Consider the following 21,225-nt stretch of genomic DNA (forward strand, 5'->3'; position numbering starts at 1 on the left):
AATTACCTCCAAAGCTTACCAATATCCACTAAGGAAATGGGCAAGCTTAGCCACCAGCTTCTCAATCCTTTAAGGCAGACACCTGCTCAAGTAGAAAAACTAGAGAACTTCTTCTGGGAATGGATCATGGTTTACATATGAGAGAAGAAAGAGGCCAAGGCACTACTTAAATTGCTCTGGGAAAGGAACAAAGCCAAAGACAGATGAAGTTTCATTTTTAAATACTAGAGAATCAGATTTCATTCTTCTCTACCATCATCAAGCACTGAACAAAAGGGAGGGGAGCTGTGCAATAAAGTGCTTTCATACATTTTATGGAAGTACACTACAAAAACCAAAAATTGCTTCGAGTGACATTTCCCAAGAAAATAAAAAACTGAGAGTTCCACAGTAAGTGACTAAGAGTTTCTTAAGGTGACACAAAAGATGACAGATACTCTACTCAGCTTTATCATAAGTAAATATAAACATAAGGGAATCCAATTCCTCAGTGGAAATACCAAATCTCACCCATTCCCACACTGCCGTGAGGGCAAACAGAAGTGACAGAGCAGGCAGATAACCATTTAAGCCAGGGGCCAGCCAGACCTCTGAGGAATCTCTGAACTGGCAGAATGGACCACTGAACGGGACCAGAAATTATTCCACATGTATCAGCAGACACAAGAGAAGAAACTACACAGAGAAAAGTTACAAAGACTGCAAAAGTGTTTCACTCTACAAAGCAAAACCACTGCCCAGTTCCTGTTAACTTCTTTGATCACAGCTCATTATAATCAGTGCTTCCGTTACCAGTTTCAGCATATAAACTAGCAAAAAAGTAGTACCAAGTATGACTAGTATTTCTACTCTCCCTAAAGAGAATTTTCTCAATTGCAACTTGTAAATTTCCAAAGTCCACACAATTTTAACACAATTCTTCTGTAATTACATTATCTTCCCAAAGAGTTAATTGCTGAGGTGACACTTACTACTAAACTGAATAAAGAAGGGAGGGAAAGGCTACAACGCTCTCTGAGAAATGCCAAGGCATAAACCATTTTCACTTAGTATTAGAATAGCGCATCCACATTTCACTACATAATTAGGATAGGCAGAACATCCTATTGATACTACGTGAAAACCAGAGAGCGAACACAAGACACTAACGTGTCAAAGTCAGTTAAAAAAAAACTACAGGAGAGGGGAAGGAGAAAGGTGTATAAGGCATGCAGGTAGGAAAAACATCATTACAAATATTTCTGTTTACTTTTTAAAAAAGAATCATTTTCATCCTCTTGAGATTAGAAAATGGAGTATTTCAATACACCATGCTAAAATTAACTACATCAACATTTGCAAGCCTCTTCTAATACAAAAACTGGCCTCTTGAAAAGAAATATCTATTTAAATTAATAATAAATAAAAAAGGGAAACGTACCAACTTTGGCCCAAAATTATGCCACCTTTTAAAAAAAGTATTTTCCTAAAGAAATATGGACAAAATCTCAACTTTACAAATATTTTTTGCTTTCAAGTTCTAAACTGGAAATAATTTACTATAGAATTCAAAAACATCTTGAAAGGGAAGTGTCTATATATATATCTGCTATGTTATAAACATATGTGACATCCCCGAGAGCAGTTGTGCTTATGAATTAATGTTACACAGCTTATACAACTGTGGAAAATATTTAAAAACTAAAATAAACCAAATAAAACTATAAATAATACAATATTGTTTTTTAAATGTGAGATCATAAAGAAAAAGTCTGACACAGAATAAGCAAAACAGGTGGTTATTGCACACATATACTTCTGCTGCTATAAAAGCAAGATCTGGTGATGCAAGTATTTTTACCTTGTTCTGAAATACAGAACTGCATTGCTGCCAGAGTACATGTAATATAAATGCAAACAAAACTTAGCAGATCTAAAAACAATACCCATGATGCTGTGCACTGAGACAATACTCCGTAAATCAGTTTATTTCCCATGTAGTGGACAAATCCAGTCAGTGTAACGATTTTTCTGCATGTTGAATTGTAAAATCAAACTGCTTATTTTCCCACAAGTCACTGTGGGAAATAAGGGTCTTGCAATACCCCCTTAAAGCTTTCAATTTAAAAGTTAATTCTAGAAATTTGGAACTGTAACATCAGAGTCTTTTGCCATTAATAACGACAACACTACAAATGGCTAGAGAGCAGTTATTTGTAGAACAGTTCAACAGCTCAATTAAGGAAAAGAGTTTTAGTGCACTTTGCTCATTTTAGCCAACATGCTACATTGCCCATTTTGTGTACAAAGTGGACTCACTGATCTCCACTGTAGGAAAGAAATTATTTGGCAAGCAAAACACTGTGTCAAGTTTTGCTTCTTCTCCTTAGACATTTTAAGACAGAAGCTTTCCAAGACATTACACAATTCTTTGCTTTTATTATTAAGTGAGAAAGTCTGATTTGTAACACTGTCACACTGCTAGTCAGAAATGCTTCGGTGATGAAAGTCAATGCTGGATGAACCCAAGGCCTCATTCTACAACATTCATTTACAGAGAAATTATAGTGATTTTCAACACACCCAACAAAACATTCTTTGCTTCCTTCACAGAAAAATCCAATCATTGTCCCTGTAGTGGGCATGTAACTACAGAAACTATAATTCTTGTTTTTTGGACAACACATCCCCAAATCTTCACGAGAACAAATGGGCTTCTACAGGTGTTACAGAAGTCTTCACACATCATCATCATCAGATGTATCACTGCTGCTCGTCTCAGAATCCTCATTCTCCAGAGCAAGTTTGAAAGTGCTGTTTTTCCAGGGGCTAAATTTAAAATTACAGATGAGGCCATTTTTCAAAATGCCGTTTTTCCGAAGGCCATTTTTTTGTAACTGAAATGTGAAAACATGATACATTTAGAGAAAGAAAATGCCAAACACAACCATCTGTTGCAATTCAACACTTTGCATCTTCACCTCTGGGCTACATTGGATCCACAGCTTTTCAGATACACACACAAAGGGTAACTCCCCTGCAAGCCTTCACTCCTGGCCAGCCACCTGTATCCACGTGTCTCCAGTTGTGCTGAACTCCTGCAGTCAACGAGAGTTCACCCTGTTCTGACCCACGTCCCCACACATCTTGGCCCACAGATTCCTCCTCCCAAATGGTCTCTCCCTGCAAGGCAGTCCCCTTTCCCACAGTGCTGCAAAGATCTGTGCTCAGAAGGGCAAGGGGCAATAGGGAAGGGGCGCAGAAGAGATGCAGCAGAAAGGAATGGATTTCTCAGCAACTGGAAAGTCAAAGACACAGATTCTATAAAAGGAAAGGAATTACTGCATTTTCACGTTTAATGCAGGTGTGCACTAAGACAAGCATTTGAGAGTTCAATATTCCAAATGCTCTACTCAATATGTATGTTGCTAGACATAGAAACACTGAATGTTCAGATTTAGCACCACACACAATTCTCCCTTCTGACTCGTTCTCACTGACCCCACCAAGTATACTCAACACTCCTAACAAAAAAAAAAAAATTAAGGAAAAATCAAGTCTAGATTGCCTTTTCATACTTTGTTACTAGTAAATTAAATGTCTCTCAATTCCCAAAAAAGAAAATGCACCTTGCGGAGTAGCAAGGAAACTACATAAAATTTACCTTGGAAGAAGACTCTCTTTCCTTAGGCTAAGCTGAGGAGCTTTAAAGTCTGTGCACTTCTACCAACAGCAATACTGAGACTACTCAGAAGCACCCCCTACCCTTCCCTTGATACTCTGTGAATAGGCTGAGCTACAGTCAGCATTGGTTTTTTGAAGCAACTGTACTTCTAAAAGCAGAGTCCTGAAATGGTAGTAGAACAGCAACGTCCCTAACAATCAAAATTACTGCACATCCTCCTCAAAAATAGGCATCTAGGGTAACCAACTACAGGTTTAAAAAGGAAAATTAACTTAATGTTACCTGTTCACTAATGACTTGGAACTCCCTCATCTCATCCTCAGTTAGTGGAGCACATGTTTCATCATTTTCACTGTCTTCTTGCCAGCCCATCTCCTTTAACAACCTTTAAGTTATGAAGGACAACATTAAGGAATTTGCTACACACACTCAGATATTTCAAGCTCTGCCTACTTACATGTCTAAAGATCTGCAACAAATGCATTGATTAATCAGCCTGTATTTTTTTTTAAACATACTCTTACATAAGTGTGAGTTCAAAGTCTTATAAAAGATATGTAAAGCACAGAAGCTAAGTTCCCAGATCCCTCAAAGATGACCCTATTCTACCACTATATGTGGTAAAAACAGTAATTTCATTCTAATATCTGTGTCAGGTGGAACAGTAAGAATGTATTTTCTTAACATAACTTATAACTGTTAGTGAAGTAGCAATGTACTCCCCTGAGAACAGTATGAAGAGACAAAGACACACTGAGGGACTCTGCAAGTTCTCCTGAATAACAAAGCAAAGAGTGAGGAATATTGGTGGTGTCCCTCAATGGAAGCCAATTCAGAATGCAATGGCCTCATGTAATTTCTTTTTTACAAAAATGTTCATGTCAAGAGCTCTGTCAGGCTTCTTCACAACTGAGTCTCACCCAACAGCACGTGCTGGTATTTCAGCTTGAACACCTAGGAGTGAATTTTGGGGTAAGGGGAAAAATGAGAAGAAGAAAGATTCCTCCTGTAACTAAGCCTGAGATATACAAAGATGTATATCTCAACATGTTTTGGCTAGTTCCAAAAGAGGGATGGAAGTATCTGAGCAAGAAGAAAGTGGTTTTACATTGAAGATGCTGTGAAAACAGGGGTCATGTGAGGGATGAAAACACTGTGACATAATAACTGTGAAGTTATTAAGTTTGCTGCTGCAAAGTTTTTGCCAAAAGGATTAGCACCTTCTTCAGGCAAACTAGGCATCTTTTGACCTTAAACATTAAAGCAGACTAAAGCTATTCCACAGAAAATAAAGAGGTTTCTAAAATATATGCCAGAGCTGACATTAAAAGCTAAAAAACAGTGAACATATTAAAATGGGAAAGCAAGACAAACTCACAGCTGATATCATATGCCAGGCACTTCATTTAGGCAGACATCAGCAAAAAATGCCCTTCAACACAAACCTCCCCACAAAGAACTCTATATCCCAATACAGTGGATGTGCACTGGGGAAACTTGAAGATAACCAAAGCCACCAATGACTGTTTTTAGAACCATAACAAAAGCCTGGAACTGTAGAAGGAGGAGAAAACTGTAGAAGGAGGAAAAAAACCATCAGTAAGAGAGTAAAAGAAATGGAAATTGAATCCCCTGTAGCATTTGGACCAAACTGGACAGTGTAACAGGCAGAAACAATCAAATAATCAGGAAGCAGTAAAAATATATGCAAGTCATCCAAAACGCTAAGAGAATACATACATTTGTATAGCCATACAGAAAAACATAAGGCCAAATGGAGTTCAGTGATAGTTGAATTAGCAAGTTTTACTGCAAGCAAGCTCAGACACTAACACTGCATTCAATTAAGTAAATGGTTACAGAGCTCCTGTTAATGGAAGTAAAATTTAGGGTAATGGCTAACTAACTTTAAAGCAACATTGTGTAAAGTTAGCAGCACCAATGTCCTTTAAATCAACACCATTCTAGAATGGTTAAAAGTGTGAACTACGTAAAAAAATCACTTTGGATTAGCAAACTTGGTAACAGGATTGCTGCACGTTGGAAACTTCCCCAGTAGGAAGGAAGCCCTTTTCTACAAAATGTGCCAATACTCTTACTAGGTATGCAAAAGTAACCTGGGGGCTAAGCTGGTGACACCAAGTAAAATTTACCACAAAAAGGCTAACCATAAAATCTGTCCCATGCACATGCTGAGCTCACAGCCAAAGGGCTGAGGCAGTATGGACACAGCCCCTCTGAGATATCACAAAAGAAATACATTTTCCCAGAAATCCTATTAAGGCCATTTAAAGTAATTTGAATTGAAAAACTAAGAGTTAGATTTGACTGCCATCTTCCAGTTAAAAAATCATCAGCCTCTAGCAGCCAAAGATTTTACAGAATCCTAGGGACCCACAAGGAACATTGCATCCAACCCCTGGCCCTGCACAGAACAACTCCAAGAATCACACCCTGTGACTGAGAACACTGTCCGAACACTTCTTGAACTCTCTCAGGCTTGGTGCTGTGACCACTTCCCTGGGAAGTCTGTTCCAGTGCCCAGCCACACTCTGAATGAAGAACATTGTCTCTTTCTGAAAGTCACGGATTTTCTCCCTGCAATGACAAGCAGCATTTTTGTAGCCTTCACATGTCCATGGTATTCCAAGTTAACATCTGGCAAGTTGAAGTCCCCCATTAGGACAGCAGCAGTTGATTTAGAGGCGTTCCTTAGCTCCTTAAAGGACAGTCGGTGTCATCATCCTGAGTGAGTGGCCTACAGTGGACTCCAGCCATGACATCTGCTTTCTTTCTTTGCTCCTTAATCCTTATCCAGAGACCCTTAACCATGCCACTGCCAGCTGCAAGCTCCATATATTCCAGCCCCTCCATTAGATACAATGCCACTCCCGCACCTCTCCTGCCTGTCTGTGCGTCCTGAGGAGCCTGCCACCATCCACAACACTCCAGTGACAGAACTCATCCCACCTGGTATCACTCATGTCAGTGATGTTGCTACTCCAAGACTAGGCCAAGGCTTTCTGTTTCCATAGCCAATGGTGGAAAAAAAGGAACAGAGCAGGGTGCGTTGTACTCTTCATACTCATGAGGAGTAAGAGGAAATGAAAGTTTCTTCTACAGGTGCTACAAAACAAAGAGTCCTCTAGTCCAATGTATAGACTCTATCACAGAAAAAAATCTGTCTAATCTGTCACTGCAATTCTGTAGTTGCCAGAAACTATAAGAATCTGACAGAGCTAATGACTAGCTCATTTCCAGACTTGGTTGTGATTTTCCAAGCAGCATCATTCTCATATCTACCAATTGCTACTGGAGTTGCTTTACTGGGATAATAAAATTGTTTCAATCCTTTTTGTGAAATTACTTTCCTACCTTCCAGTGGACTATCCTGTGATATCACTAACAGTGTCAACAAATCAGCTACAAAAGTAATTAATTACTTTAATAATGATGAAAAACTTGCTGGAGTTTTATATAAGATGCAGCATTTTAAATATTATTCATACAAACAGAAATTACATGCATTGTTCCTCCCAAATACCTAAACCAAAATCAGAGGGATGAAGTCACTATGCAGTTTGCTATATTCTTTACTAGGAAATAAACTTTCTTCCCTAAAAATTGGATGTAGGTCAATACACAGGTCTAAGAAACAAAGTATATCTCATGTTAAATTAGTACATGTCTAAAAGACAAATTTGACATTACTCAAGAAACATTTTATGTGTTCTCAGTTTTCAGATTCTGACTTCTGAACTAGTAGGTATTTATGAACATGCTCAGCTACCATGAAGGAACACTCTTTATGTTATATAAAGTACATACCTATGCTCTGCCTCAAGTGAGCTTGAAAGAACATTTGCCTGAGGGAAAGCTGAAGACTGAATGATCTGCTGAGGTGTAATTGAAGCATTGCCGTTCTCCTGTGGAATCTCATTTTCAAAGTTTCGGTTTATATCTCTCTCACGATGAGGACTGTTGCCATTATGCACGCTGAAGGACTCCTCATCCTAAATATAAAAATAATTTTACATTACAAAATTTAAAGTGAATTCCATCCACAAGTAAGTATCCAGAAGTGCTGGAATTCAGTGGTTCTGTTTAGTTTAAATTAAGTGCAGAGATTGTATACTTCGGGGTAATTCTGTTCACCCTTCTGGCGTTTGCAATACCTGCATACTAAAGAATTCTTAAGGTATGCTACTGATCAAGTAATGCAGAAAGCAACTCGCATGCTTTTCTCCACATTTTTTTTCTGCAAAGTTTACACACCTTAAAATTCAAACTTACTTCAGCTGCCCTTCATACTCACGAAAGTAACAGGCTGTTGAATTTATAATTTTCCTAATAAATATCAGAGCTATGTGTGTCAGGAGAAGTCTGAAAATATATGAGTTCTCAAATTTACTTCGTTTAAGGGGCAGGTCACAACACCCGTATCTCAAATAGCAAATTCTCTGCCATGAATTCAGAAAGACTGGATACTGCTCTTTAAATTCAGACAAGTTCACTTACTCACATGCACTCAACTCCACCTTCTCAGGCTACTGTGAACAGCAACTGTAAATTACTAGCCATGAAATACAAACCAGGAAGAAAATTTATTTAGAAAGCAAACTGTTCCGGTTCACTCAAAGATTAAAAGGTCTTTATCTTATAAACGTGAGGTATTTCTTTCTACTCTACTCATTCAGCAACCCGTAATTCTTATTTATGAATGAGCCAAAGAGCCTCTGAAGTATTACCAACTGTAAAAACAAAGAAGAGTACAATCATTATCTAGTTAACACCGTTTCAACAACAAAATCCCTAAACTGGGCACATAAAAGCATTACCCATAGCAGGAGGAAATCATGCAATCTTCTACAGCTCTAAGAAACCGTACCTCAGAGCACAGGATCAAGACCATCAGCATTTCCCTCCCACTCACATGTTGTCTGCTTTCAGAAATTTTAGAATCATCAGCATGATATTGTTAAGAACACATATCCCAGTAAACATAAATTCAGCTGTTACATTATATGCCTGAAGAATGTCACATAATATCAAGAAAAACTTAGAAATTTATTAAGCAATTGCAATATATAGGGAAAAACATCTTCCAAGTGTGATTCAGCTGCTGAGTAAAATTTGCCTAATTATTTCAGAATTCTGAACCTCAAGATCTTCTTAATCTTAAATCAAAATCTTTGTGTATTTTCTGAACACATGAACAAAACTACCTCCAATATCCATCTCAGGGCACTCAGTCACAGAATGCCCAATGAAAAGATAGCTCACATATATAGCTAAGTTGTACAGTCCCATTACAGTAAATTCTATCTTGGCTGAAATAGCATCAGGATCAGAAAAGTCGATCTCACTTTTATGAGCAATGTACACTGGCACAGTTCCTTTTTAGTATCTCAGAAACCTAATATCTCTTTCTCAAAATCACTTTTTTATCTGGCTGATTTGTAATTTATGGAATTTCTTGTTTTAATAAGACATTTTAAACCACTCATTTACAGCAAAAAGGCTTGTAATCATCTCATTCTGAATAATAAAATACTTATCTTCACTTGGTCTATGTATGATAACTTGTTGGTGGCTGGTAGCATTGGCACAAATATTCTCGGGTATGAGTCAAGCACTGCATAAATCAATTCAGACTGAAAGAAACCTGATGCATATAATACACAGACATTACAGGCCTTCAAGTTCCAAATTAGTAAAAACCGGTGGTTTTTGCATATATTGAGCTCTTGCTCCTATGATTAGACCAAAATAGAGAACTTCTGGTTACCTAAATAATAGTTGGAAAGGAAATGGTTTGGGAAGCAGAACCAAGGTTTTTGTTTTGTAGGATAACTAGCAGCCCAGGTATGAAATACTGCCCTCCATAAGTCTGTTGGGGCCAGATGGGATTCACACAAGAGTACGGAGGGAGCCGGCAGCTCACTGAGCCACTTTCCATCATTTACCAGCAGTCCTGGATTACTGGAGAGGTCCCAAGCAACCAGACGTTGGCAAATGTGACATCCATTTATAAAAAGGGTTGGAAAGAAATTCCAGGGAACTACAGGCCTGTCAGACTGGCCTTGGTGCCAAGGAAGGTCACGGGCAAGATCACTGTGAGTGCCATCACACGGCACATGCAGGACAACCAGGGGATCGGGCCCAGTGTATAGGTTTGGCCAGCCTGATCTCCTTCTATGACAAGGTGACCTGGTTAGTGGATGAAGAAAAGGTTGTTGTTGTTTTCTGCCTGGACTTTAATAAAGCCCTTCTTTGACAAAGTTTCCCACAGAATTCGGCAGAAGCTGGCAGCCCATGACTTGAACAGGTGCACTCTTCACTGGATAAAAACTGCCTAGATGGCCAGGCCCAGAGAGTGTTGTGAGTGCAGTCATATTCAGCTGGTGGCCGGTCATGGGTGAGGCTCCCCTGGGCTCAGTAGTGGGAGCACTTCTGTTTAGTATCTTTATCAATGATCCGACAAGTGCACTCTCAGTCGGTTCACTGGTGACATCAAGCTGAGTGTAAATGTTGATCTGCTGGAGGGCACGAAGGCTCTGCAGGGGGATCTGGACAGGCTGGATCCATGGGTTGAGACCAGTGGTGTGAGGTTCAACAAGGCCAAGCGCTGGGCCCTGCCCTTGGGTCACAACAACCCCAGGCAGCGCCACAGGCTGGGACAGAGGGGCTGGAAAGGACCTGGGGGTGCTGGTGACAGCAGCTCAACATGAGCCAGGGTGTGCCCAGGTGGCCAAGAAGGCCAATGCCATCCTGGCCTGGATCAGCAATAGTGTGGCCAGCAGGACCAGGGCAGGGATTGCCCCCTGTACTGGGCACTGGTGAGGCCACACCTCGAGTGCTGTGTCCAGTTCTGGGCCCCTCACTGCAAGAAAGACATTGAGGTGCTGGAGTGAGTCCAGAGAAGGGCAATGGAGCTGGGGAAGGGTCTGGAGCACAAGTCCTGTGAGGAGCAGCTGAGGGAGCTGGGGGTGTTTAGCCTGGAGAAAAGGAGGCTCAGGGGAGACCTCATCAGTCTCTACAACTGCCTGAAAGGAGGCTGTGTCCAGGTGGGGGTTGGCCAACCCTGTGATAGAACACGAGAAATGGCCTCAAGTTGTGTCAGGGAAGACTCAGATTAGGCACCAGGAAGACTTTCTTCACAGGAAGGGTAGTCAAGCACTGGAATGGGCTGCCCAAGGAAGTGACTGAGTTACCATCCCTGGAGGTATTTTAAAGACATGTAGATGTGACACTGAATACATGGTTTACTGGCAGACTTGACACTATGGGGTTAATGGTTGGACTCGATGATCTTAATGGTATTTCCCAACATAAATTCATCTATGATTAGGTTAGTTTACTAAGCTTAATTTATCCTTTTTATTGTTGCTAAAGACACACAAGTACCTAAGTCATTAACATGACTAACAGATACTGCAGAAAGACAAAAAGAAACTACAAAGCAGCACTGGAGGAAGAGTAGTACTTGGAAAAATGTTTTTAAATTCATCAAAGTATAATTCTTTTCCATCATTTAGAGATTCAAAACCATTATTTAAGAGCTGTTTACAGCAAAATAAAAAGTAGTTTATGGTTTGCCTGAAACCTACTGGATCTACAATAGGTATGAACAAAATTACCTTCTCTTGTCCATCATGATTCTCATCTTCATGTTCCTCTTTCACTCTATCTCGTTTCAATGCTTTCAGAAATTCACTCTTCTTATCAGTCCGCATTCTTGTCAATTTTGTTAAACGAGGCTGACCAGATTTGTCAACAGGGGATGAAGAACTTGACCGATTATACTAGTGTAGGAAGTCAGAAAAAGAAAGAATGGTAGAAGTGGTCTCATTTAGAAAATTTTTATTTTAGACAAGGGTATCTGTTGTTTTAGGTTTCACATATATTCACAGTCAAAAGCAGAGGGAAGATTTGTATTTTGGTATACAGTTTGTAGATGTAAACCCAGAGATGCAAGTTTATGGAGCACTGCTCATGAACAGTGGGCCTTCTGAAACATGTAATACCTTTAGCAGTCTTGAAGTCTAAACATATCAGGCTTTATTTCCTAATGCAGGTTTTTATTCCAAATCAAACCCACAAAGCGAACTGTGCAGTACTTTAAGGCCAGTGATGTGCCTTCCATCTTTCTCACACACTAACTTCCAAAAAAACATATTTAATATAATTCTGCATAAAATTTACTGATCGCCCTCACTTAAACATTATCATATATAACATTAAATGTTACATAGATTTGACTACAGACACTGCTTTACCTCTTTAACTGAATTTTGTGTTACAGCAAATGCCTTGACAGTTGATTTGAAAGAACTGAAATTGCCAACAGCATATGCAGGTTCATGAGGAAATGCATGCCCAAGTTTATTTTCTTTTGCTTGGCTTTTCCACTGTGTCGGCTAGACAGAAATATAAACAGAAATGTAAAGAACCATTAACTACAAAAGGATTCGTTTCAAGAATCTTCAGAAAAATGATTAAGCAAAAGCAAATCATAACTGCAACCTTAATGTAGTGCAAACATCTGTTTTCTTGTGGAAAAGAGGCTGTTTATGAGCAATTCATCTGCTCATAAATACTGTTCACACTGTTTTTATAAAGACTAAAATTTCAAAACCATTAAGATCCTCGTATTTCAGGTATTGAAAATGAAATATGGGACTTCAACAGCTGGAAGTATTATCTAAGATTCAGAATGTTACAGAGTTAAGAACTAATCCATCACATGCTCTCAAGAGCACAAAAAAAAATCCGGAAACAAAAAAGTAGAGATGAAGCCACTGAAAATAGCTCAGTTGGTTAGAGCCTGGTGCTAATAATGCCAAGGTCATGGGTTTGAAGTCCATAGGGACCATTCACTTAAGAGCTGGACTTGATGATCCTTGTGGGTCCCTTCCAACTCAAAATATTCTGTGATTCTGCACACGGAAAGCTGCATTTGGAAAGAGACCAGAATGACGCTAATAGGTTATAATATCATCTTTGCCTACAACTGGGATAAATTCTGATGGTATTATCATGCTGACTATACCTCTCCACTACACATCTAACTTTGTGCTGTTAAAATCATATATACAAAATGCACTGCTATTCTGTAAGTTAGAAATATCATTTTTACTCTCACTTGTGCAGCTCCTACACTTCTCAAAAATGGTAGTTGAGAAGCAAAGAGAGACTAAATTAATAATTTAGAAAAAAAAATGCAAAGTTGTTTCTACTCATTTTTGGGTTGTGTTGCACTTCGCAAGTGTTGAATACATGATAATCCAGGAACTGTACTCTAAGGGATGGAATAAGCACATTCAGAATTACAGTATGATTTTTCTCAGCATGTTTTTCATGACACTGGTACCCAATACTCACCTTTGCCGGTGGAGTGACAGGTTTGGGGACTAATCCTTTATAAACACTAGTGCCAGTTCCATTCTTTACTGGCTGTGAATGAAGACTTCCCACTACTGGGAATCCAGATATTCGCAGTTCTTTTGTACTGCCTTTTTTAATGACCAGCATTCTCTGAGATCTAGATTTAGGATTTAAAGGGTACTCTGGAACAAAAAAAAAAAGAAGTGTGTGTATATAGATATATATATATGTATGTGTGTGTGTGTATGTGCATGTGTACACAATCTTGCCAGTTTTTAGTTCCTAAGGTATGGGACAGCCATATGGTCTAGAGTAAACAGGCATAAATCAGGAACTTAGTTCAGAATTAGTTCCACAAATAACACAGTGTGCGAGTCTGGTAAAACACAGGTTCTGTTCCATTCCCCACTGTCATAATTTTAAAAATATTTCACTTGGCAACGCAGGAATTGCATTTTTTGAAAGAAAAGATACTCTTCAAAGAAGTCTGCTACACAGTTCTAGAGAATGCTGCATAGCAATTCTAAAATCAAAATACTGTCAGTTATTGATAGCTCCCCAAACTTCAAAAGAAATTATGGCTTTCGTATTCCCCTTAAGATTTCCTAAAGAATAATTAGTTATACATTTATTAACAGCTCAGTTTAGAGCTCCACAATGAGGTTCCATAAACATGAGACAAGATGTGCACTACACTTTAGACCATGGCAATGACCAGTTTCTCTAGCTCCATGCCTCAGATGGACACAACAGGACAAAATTTCCATGTTCACTGGAGCACAAATTAGGAGACATACAGTCAGCTGTCTAACTAGAGAAACTGTCCTTTAGCAGTATTAAGGAACATTTACTAAAAACAGTTCTAAAATTGCCAAAAAGTGAAAAAAATGTATTTTTTGTACATGCATTCCACTGCTAAGAACCTTTTCAAGTACTACCTCCTCTCCCTGCAAGCAATTCTACTTCAGAGTCACTATATCCTCAGTTTAAAAAAAAAAAAAACCAAAACCCTATCTTAAAAGCATACATGACTTTAGCTTTGTTTAGTAGGTAGATGCTACAAAATATTTGTCATAACTTCATTCTCATTAAACCTCATGACAAGACTTTCCACAATACTCACAGGCTCCCATCACATATACGCAGGGTAAAATGCAATCTAAAAGATGCACACATTTTTAACAGGTATTAGAAGGGACTGTAACACTCCTCTGTCCTGAATACTGTTCCCTTTTAAAGGCAATAATAGCAGCCTTAATTTCAGTTTTTCAATTACAAAACAAGACTCTTTTATTGAAAGGTAGATTATCACGTGCAAAGCTGCTAACACCACAAAACCAGAAAGCTGTCCAATTATTTATGATGCTGCAAAGGTTTATAGCAATTACATATTTATACTGAGGTGTTGGCCTATATCTAATGTCACTTTAGAGTGCAAAAAATACTGGTTAAGTATGAGAACCAGAATCAGCAAATTAAAATACCTTTAAAATCTCAGTACTAGCAGTAGTTTAAGTATACAAGTAAAAGCTTTTATGTTTAATTATTTTTTTTTTAAATAAAGAGAAATGCTGTTATTTTGAGTACATTTATTATTTTAAAACCCCTGCCATCTAAAGCTACCACCTTCTTAGGGGTAAACAATTGACTACACAAAGCCAATTAGAATTGTAAATGATAGCCAAACGTAATCAGATGAAGATGAGAAAACAGTCCTAGACTACAGGCCTGCTCAATGCCCATGCTCAGGATTGTATTTGTTATACAAATAATTCACAAACACAACCAACAGCATATGACATTTGCTTCCAGGAAGAGACCTTAAATCTCTGCAAGCTAACCTACTCTTCCAGCTCTCCCATGTTTCTCTCCAAACTCTTCCAACATATCTGATCAATCAGAAGCATTCTTTTACAAACCCTTCAGCTAGCAATCAACACCACTAATTTAGGTGACCAACCTTCATTGCACTGCCTCTTGAAAACAAAGATGAAGATAAATTCTTGACATCTTTACAAAAAAGATGGATACTTCTTCTGGGAAAGAATACTAGTTGTGGCTGCATCTGTAGATGCAGACCAGCTGACTGATATTCAAATAGAAGTGCTAGCCCTTTAACAAAAAGTTACCTACATTGTAACAGTATTGAAGTTTTCTCAATCTATACCTTTATAATTCTAAAAAGAGGCTTGTGTTTCAAATAAAACAACTTCAGATCTCTGCTACATTTTTGCATTTAAAAACACCAAAAATACTCACCCCACACACCTGCAGTTAGAGATTTATTCTGGTTTGGTTCCCTCTCATATTCAGGGTTTAAAGATGGCTGAAAGAAAGGTTTATCATTATTAAAAAATTAACTCTTGAATTGTGGGATGAATGAAATAAACAATCACAGTAACACCAGCAGCACAACCTCTGCTGACAGACTAAACACTTCCCCCATGAACCAAACAGGTCAATGCTCACTTGTTTCTCTTCTCCAACAAAATATCTCAGGCAGCAGCCAATGTCATTACATGAAGTGCCCAGAGAAAGCAAAAAACAGCAATGCATGTTTCTTCAAAGAGCAAGATCACCCTTCTCCTTACATCTTAATTGCAGGTTGAAGCATGGGATCTCAAAAGGCCATAGGCATGAAGATTACTTTGTTACTATTTCAGATTTCCAATAAGGTAACTGTGTAGAATCTAATACATACACATACCACACCAAACTGGAATCCAACTGTAGTTTCACTTAAATACACAAGTAACAGTAATAAACATACAGTGACAAAATCTGGATATAAAATGAGAAACAAGTTAATGGACAAACTACTAACATTCCCTTACTTATGGAAAAGATGATTCCTTATATCACGATCTGAAACTGGTAAAATCTCATGATGTAACTTGTAATGGACAAAACGCACACAAAAATAAACCTTTTTTATGGTAATTATAATTTACTTACAAAATCCTCGGCCTCAAACTGGTTGGGTACTTCTCTGTCTTCCTTTTTGCAGGTTTCATTATCAGGTACACTGTTTTCATGCAGGCCTTGGCCTTTTCCACAATGGAAGGTGCTGCTACGAGTACGGGAACCTCCACCATGGTATCCCCCACGATGGTTTATATTTTCTGGACCATTTCTGCCTTGTGAACGCCAACCATTCCTCTCTTTTCGCCCAAAATGACCTTGGATTTTTAAATTTTAAAGAAATACAATTACAAACAATTTTAAAAGCATATTTTACTTTGCAGAATTGTTAAAGTAGTTAAGTCAGCAGCTCCATATACTGGGATACGATAGCACAGTAAACAAGTTTTATTTCACATAAGCAGCAGGGAAGGATCTTACAAAACAGTGACAGAGAAAGAAGATACCCAGCCAACACTATGCCAAGTCAACCTCTTTTTCTGGCTGCTCATTTATATGCTGTTGGCTAGAGTATTAACTCAACACTTTTATTCTACTCAAGAGAGAAATACACCTGGAATCACATTACTTTGACCGACCCATAGTGCTCACATCCTCTCCAAGATGTGTCTTTCCATTATCAGTCTTTCACTGCAGAAAAAGGATTTAGCATACATGAGCTATCATCATCAGACTTCTTTTCTAGCTAGTGTTACAAAGAAATGATGCAAACATATTCACAGTGTTCCATAAATTATACCTCCATTCGGCCTTCCAATGTTAGGATCAAATCCCTCTGAAGAGTTGTGTCTTCTACGATTTGCTTCATAACGATTCTCTGCCCATGAAAAATTTTCAGAATGTTTCTCAAAATTCAGTGATGACTGTAAAGGAGCACAAGTGGTAGACCTGAGATCTGGTTAATAACAAAACTTAATCATCAGAACTGTAACATGCACATTGTTTATGGTAATATACAATTTATTCTTTCAAGAACTTTGAATGACAGACCATGAAGCAGTCCTCACATTCTGAGGTCAGGGTTGTGTCAAGTTCAGAGCTGTGTTGCCATCTCTCAGGCTAACAAAGTGGAAGCTGCATCTTCTGCTCCAGGACACTGAAACAGCCCTTAAGTCACATGTTTGTGACACAAGATAAAAAGCATCTACTTTTGTTTTGGCAGCAGAACAGAGCACAAGTGACATGTGCCGCAGCAGAAGAAAAAAAATTTTTAATAGGTAAGAAAGGACAGAAGATCACAATTTGGAAGGCAGAAAAGAAGTCTGGGATCTTAATTTGGATTTTCAGAGACTACATACATGCATTCCACAGAAAGCAAGGAACCACTTCCACCCAAGGCAGCTATACCCAAATAAAGTGTGGTTCATTAACCTTGTCATTTTAACTTAATAAGGCAAACACAAGTAGTTACGAAATACTAATAAAATGTAGAATCAAAAGTGTCCAGATTTATAAAGATACTTCAAATTTTCAGCTTATAAGTATGCATTAGAGAAATTTTAAAGAAATAAATATTTAATGTATCAGTAGGAAGTAGTTTATAAAATAAAATCTTATCTTGAGCATAGCGCTAAGAAATCAACCACATCCTGACTAGAATTCATATCTAAAGGGATTAAACCAAAAAAATATCTTGCCTTGCACAACCCATGTCTTCCTTATGTCTGGGTGCACCTTTAAAATTACTTCCTTCTTCCCACCTACCCCACACACAAAAAAAGATACCCAAAGCTCTATGGAAAATGCCCTTGTAGAGCTCAAGGTGCTGTTCAATATTCACTTCTCAAAATTCAAACTCAAATAAGTATATATTTAAAAATCAAAGCATGTATTTCCAAATTGTACAGAAGTCAAATAAAGAGGGACTACCCTCTCAATTTGAGACCTAGGAAGTGAATTACTTGACAAACTCTCCTTGGAGAGAGAAAAAACCAGAAAACTTCAAAAACCTATTAAAAGTACTTCAAAAATTACCAAATTGATCTAAATATTTAAGTAAAAGAAAATCCTTAAACAGATTTTGACTAAGCTGCCAAAAGTTTCAGAAAGTGCTAGATCTGCCAATCTTGGGTGAAATTTTAGAAGATGCTTCATTTGTTCATTTACACACAACAAGCTCTTAATATTGCTTTTGGAATTTAAATTTTTTTGTATTAACGTCAAAACTATCAACATTTTTTTGCAAAGTATAACTGACAGCATTTTATATATAGTATTTGAGCAGTACATGCTATAACGAATCTGAAGCTTCTAAATAGTGTGCAAAGATCATGCAGTTTCCATTTTCCCCACATGATGGAGATACCAGTCTACAAAGCCTCTCAAGGCAGAGATCACAGTAAGCTTTGTAATTAATAGGAAATTTATTGGCAATTTCTGGAAGTTGAGAAATTATCCGATTTGGTTCAGCCAATCAAGAAAAAGGGATAGAAACGAAACAGATTTTAAGAAATACAGGAAGTCTAACGGCTTAAAAAGAAGTAAAGGTGAACTTGTAAAAATTGACTTTATCTGCAATGTCCCTATATCCTTTTTACAGCAATACTTTCTTAGAAGTTTTGTTCATATCCCAAGATGGTTTCACTATTTACAACACCTTCTCATTCCACCTGCCCATCTGCAAGACTGCACTGACACAAACACCTTAGTTCCAGACCGGAACAAAACCCGCTGAGTGACAGATACACACCCACTTAGGTGGATTTTGCTGTAATCGAGAGAGAGAGACGAGAAAAGCTTGCTGTTAAAAGGAAATCAGCAGCAATAGATGAGATGGATTTCAATCAAGCTGTAATCTCTAGGTCACATTAAACAGCTCATTCACAATCACAGCTTCCTGGTAGCAGGTTTCTATAATGCCAGCCTTGAGCTATGTAAGGAAACACATCTCAGCTAGTAAGTGCTCAAAGGGAAAACCAGGCTCCTGTAGGTGTAACCCCTGAAAGTGATTACAGTTCCGGAAAACAAAAATTGACCAAGTAGAGCTCAATTTCTCCTTCTCAAGACTAAATGTTGTTGATACCATAGGCTCACTCCAGCTCCATTCTGAACAAAACAGACACCTTTGCTTTCTCACCCCAACCTTCCTCTTCATCCCTCTTATCTCCTCTTCTCTTCATCTTTTTTGATACGCATGAAGCAGAAAATAAATCTATTTTAGGAAATAGAGGGGACAGGGGGCCACAACATTTGAGACCTGTCTTGTAGAGGATCTACAAGTCTTATTCTGTGAACTAAGAACTACCAAACAGACTTTTCAAGAACTTAATATGCAAATGTGCTGTGTATCACAGAATGCTCATCATTGAGGGAGCAAGTAATCCAGGGAAATAAGGTGCATTCTGACAATGACACACAAATATTAAAAGAGAGTAAGCATACAGCATGGAGCTTTTGAAAGAGAAGAAAATCTAACTAAACTCCGTGAGGCAAAGAATCATGGAAGAGAACAGAAGCCACAAAATACACTTCCAATGAAATTTCACTCAATTCAGAAATGAGGTGACAAGTACAACCCAGTTATATTCTAGTGGTAGTGAAGTAGTTCTGGAACTTACTTTTATCCTGCTATATTGACACAAAGCATGCAGGTAAACCTCTTGCAGCAGACTCTTCAAATATGTGGTGAAGATTGTTTTGCAGTTGTGACACCATACTAAATTAAGCTCCAAATACTTTCCCAATTTAAAACATATTCAGTTGAAAAAATCAGACTAAAACAATTGAATGCATCAGAAATCACAGAGAAAGAAAACAAAGAGTCTGCATCCTAATTTGGATTTTCAGAGACTACGTATCCCAGAACGGATAGGCCTGATGTTCCCAGAAGCAGATTATACTAAACAATCAATCTAGCTAGGTCAAGGTAGAAGAAACATAAACAGAGTGATATAAATAAGGACATTTAATGACCTGACTAAAAAAATGCCTTCATGTTTGTGTAGACATACATAAGCAAAGCACTAGGAACACAACTAACACTGTCAGCTATCTGTGCATTTGACAATACCACAAGCCTACTGCCGTTAAGTTTCTCAAGGCTAAGCATTTGACATGGACATGAAAGACTGCATGAAGCTTATATAAATACCCTGAAGAAAAGCAAAGCAATCCTCAGAGCAGCAGATACAAATATAGAATTCAAACTATTACAGTGAAGATAGGTCTACGAATAGGGAAGCAGAGAAGAGTTTTAATATCCAGTGCTGACTCTGCTTCTGCATTCCACAAATTAATGAAGAGTAGAAAGATAGGCCAGGAAAAAACATTTCTGAGAAAGACATACTCAAGACTTCCAGGAATATTTACAAATTCTAACAATTAAGAGATTATTATTTCCCATTTCCAAGCTGTCCCATTATATAAAGTAACAGTAGTCTAGATGAAACAACCAGAGTAAAGATGTGTAACAGAGTGAAAGCATCACACTCCATCAGCAGCAACAAGCATTCCACCATCAACTGCAGAGCCATTTCAGAAAGTCTAAAAAAGCATAGTTTTAATCACTTGGATGACAGGATGTAGTGGTTTGGTCTAAAATACTCATTACTGTTTATCTTCTGTGAGATAAGAATTAGGAGAAACGCAAAGCAGGCACCAAACTTGAAAGAATATAAAGAAGTTTATTAACAGACCTAAAAGAAGGGAAAAAAAAATTTTACCACCTTCAGAACTCTTCTCCTCCCCCCACCTTCCTCCCTTCTCCCGCTGACAATGTAAAAAGACAACCCTTAAGATGTTCAGTCTGTTTACCACTTCCATAATAACCTTGTTCAGTCCATTTAGAAAGAGAAGTCTCTTCTTGCTCGTGCTATGAAAACATTATCACAACGAGACAGCCGCCCACTTCCAAATATTGTTCAGTCCATTTAGGCAGAGGAGTCTCTCTGCTCGCATGTGAGTCCCTTCCCCCGACTTGCAGCTTTTCCCGCAACTGCTTTCGAGGGTCCACTCTTGAAGTTTTTTGGGGTACAATTTTAAGGTTGAGCCGTTCAGAAACAAAAACAGAGGCCCTTCTCCTTCCCTGGGAGCAAAGGGTCTTCATCATCTTCATCGTTAGGACTATCTCTGGGAGCATCTCTAGGAACTGAGGTTTTCTCCTTTCCCATTTGGAGCAAAAGTCCTCATCTGGTTCATCTCTAGGGACTGAGGTTTTCTCCTTTCCCGTTTGGAGCAAAAGTCCTCATCTGGTTCATCTCTAGGGACTGAGGTTTTCTCCTTTCCCATTTGGAGCAAAAGTCCTCATCTGGTCC

At 38.3% G+C, this 21,225-nt stretch overlaps 1 protein-coding gene across 7 annotated transcripts in view; it reads right to left on the minus strand.

Annotated features, from left to right (window-relative positions):
- Nucleotides 1–1,574: 1,574 nt before the first annotated feature.
- The window catches only part of GPBP1 (GC-rich promoter binding protein 1), a 37,564-nt gene continuing 17,913 nt past the window's right edge, over nucleotides 1,575–21,225 (minus strand). For 3 of the 7 annotated variants that reach the window (XM_017744024.1, XM_017744038.1, XM_017744030.1), the window contains exons 5-13: nucleotides 16,713–16,861; nucleotides 16,007–16,230; nucleotides 15,311–15,377; nucleotides 13,049–13,233; nucleotides 11,944–12,084; nucleotides 11,305–11,469; nucleotides 7,493–7,677; nucleotides 3,947–4,049; nucleotides 1,575–2,876 (exon numbers count right to left, since the gene is read on the minus strand). In XM_017744024.1, coding sequence (XP_017599513.1) covers nucleotides 2,718–2,876; nucleotides 3,947–4,049; nucleotides 7,493–7,677; nucleotides 11,305–11,469; nucleotides 11,944–12,084; nucleotides 13,049–13,233; nucleotides 15,311–15,377; nucleotides 16,007–16,230; nucleotides 16,713–16,861 — 1,378 coding nt within the window. In that variant the 3' untranslated portion in view covers nucleotides 1,575–2,717. Of the gene's footprint in view, nucleotides 2,877–3,943; nucleotides 4,050–6,117; nucleotides 6,263–7,492; nucleotides 7,678–11,304; nucleotides 11,470–11,943; nucleotides 12,085–13,048; nucleotides 13,234–15,310; nucleotides 15,378–16,006; nucleotides 16,231–16,712; nucleotides 16,862–21,225 lie in introns of those variants that run through there. The other 4 variants (XM_017744053.1, XM_008642977.2, XR_001865180.1 and 1 more) reach the window with 3 other exon arrangements.

This window comes from Corvus brachyrhynchos, unplaced genomic scaffold (genome assembly GCF_000691975.1).
Source record: "Corvus brachyrhynchos isolate BGI_N302 unplaced genomic scaffold, ASM69197v1 scaffold310, whole genome shotgun sequence".
NCBI lineage: Eukaryota > Metazoa > Chordata > Aves > Passeriformes > Corvidae > Corvus > Corvus brachyrhynchos.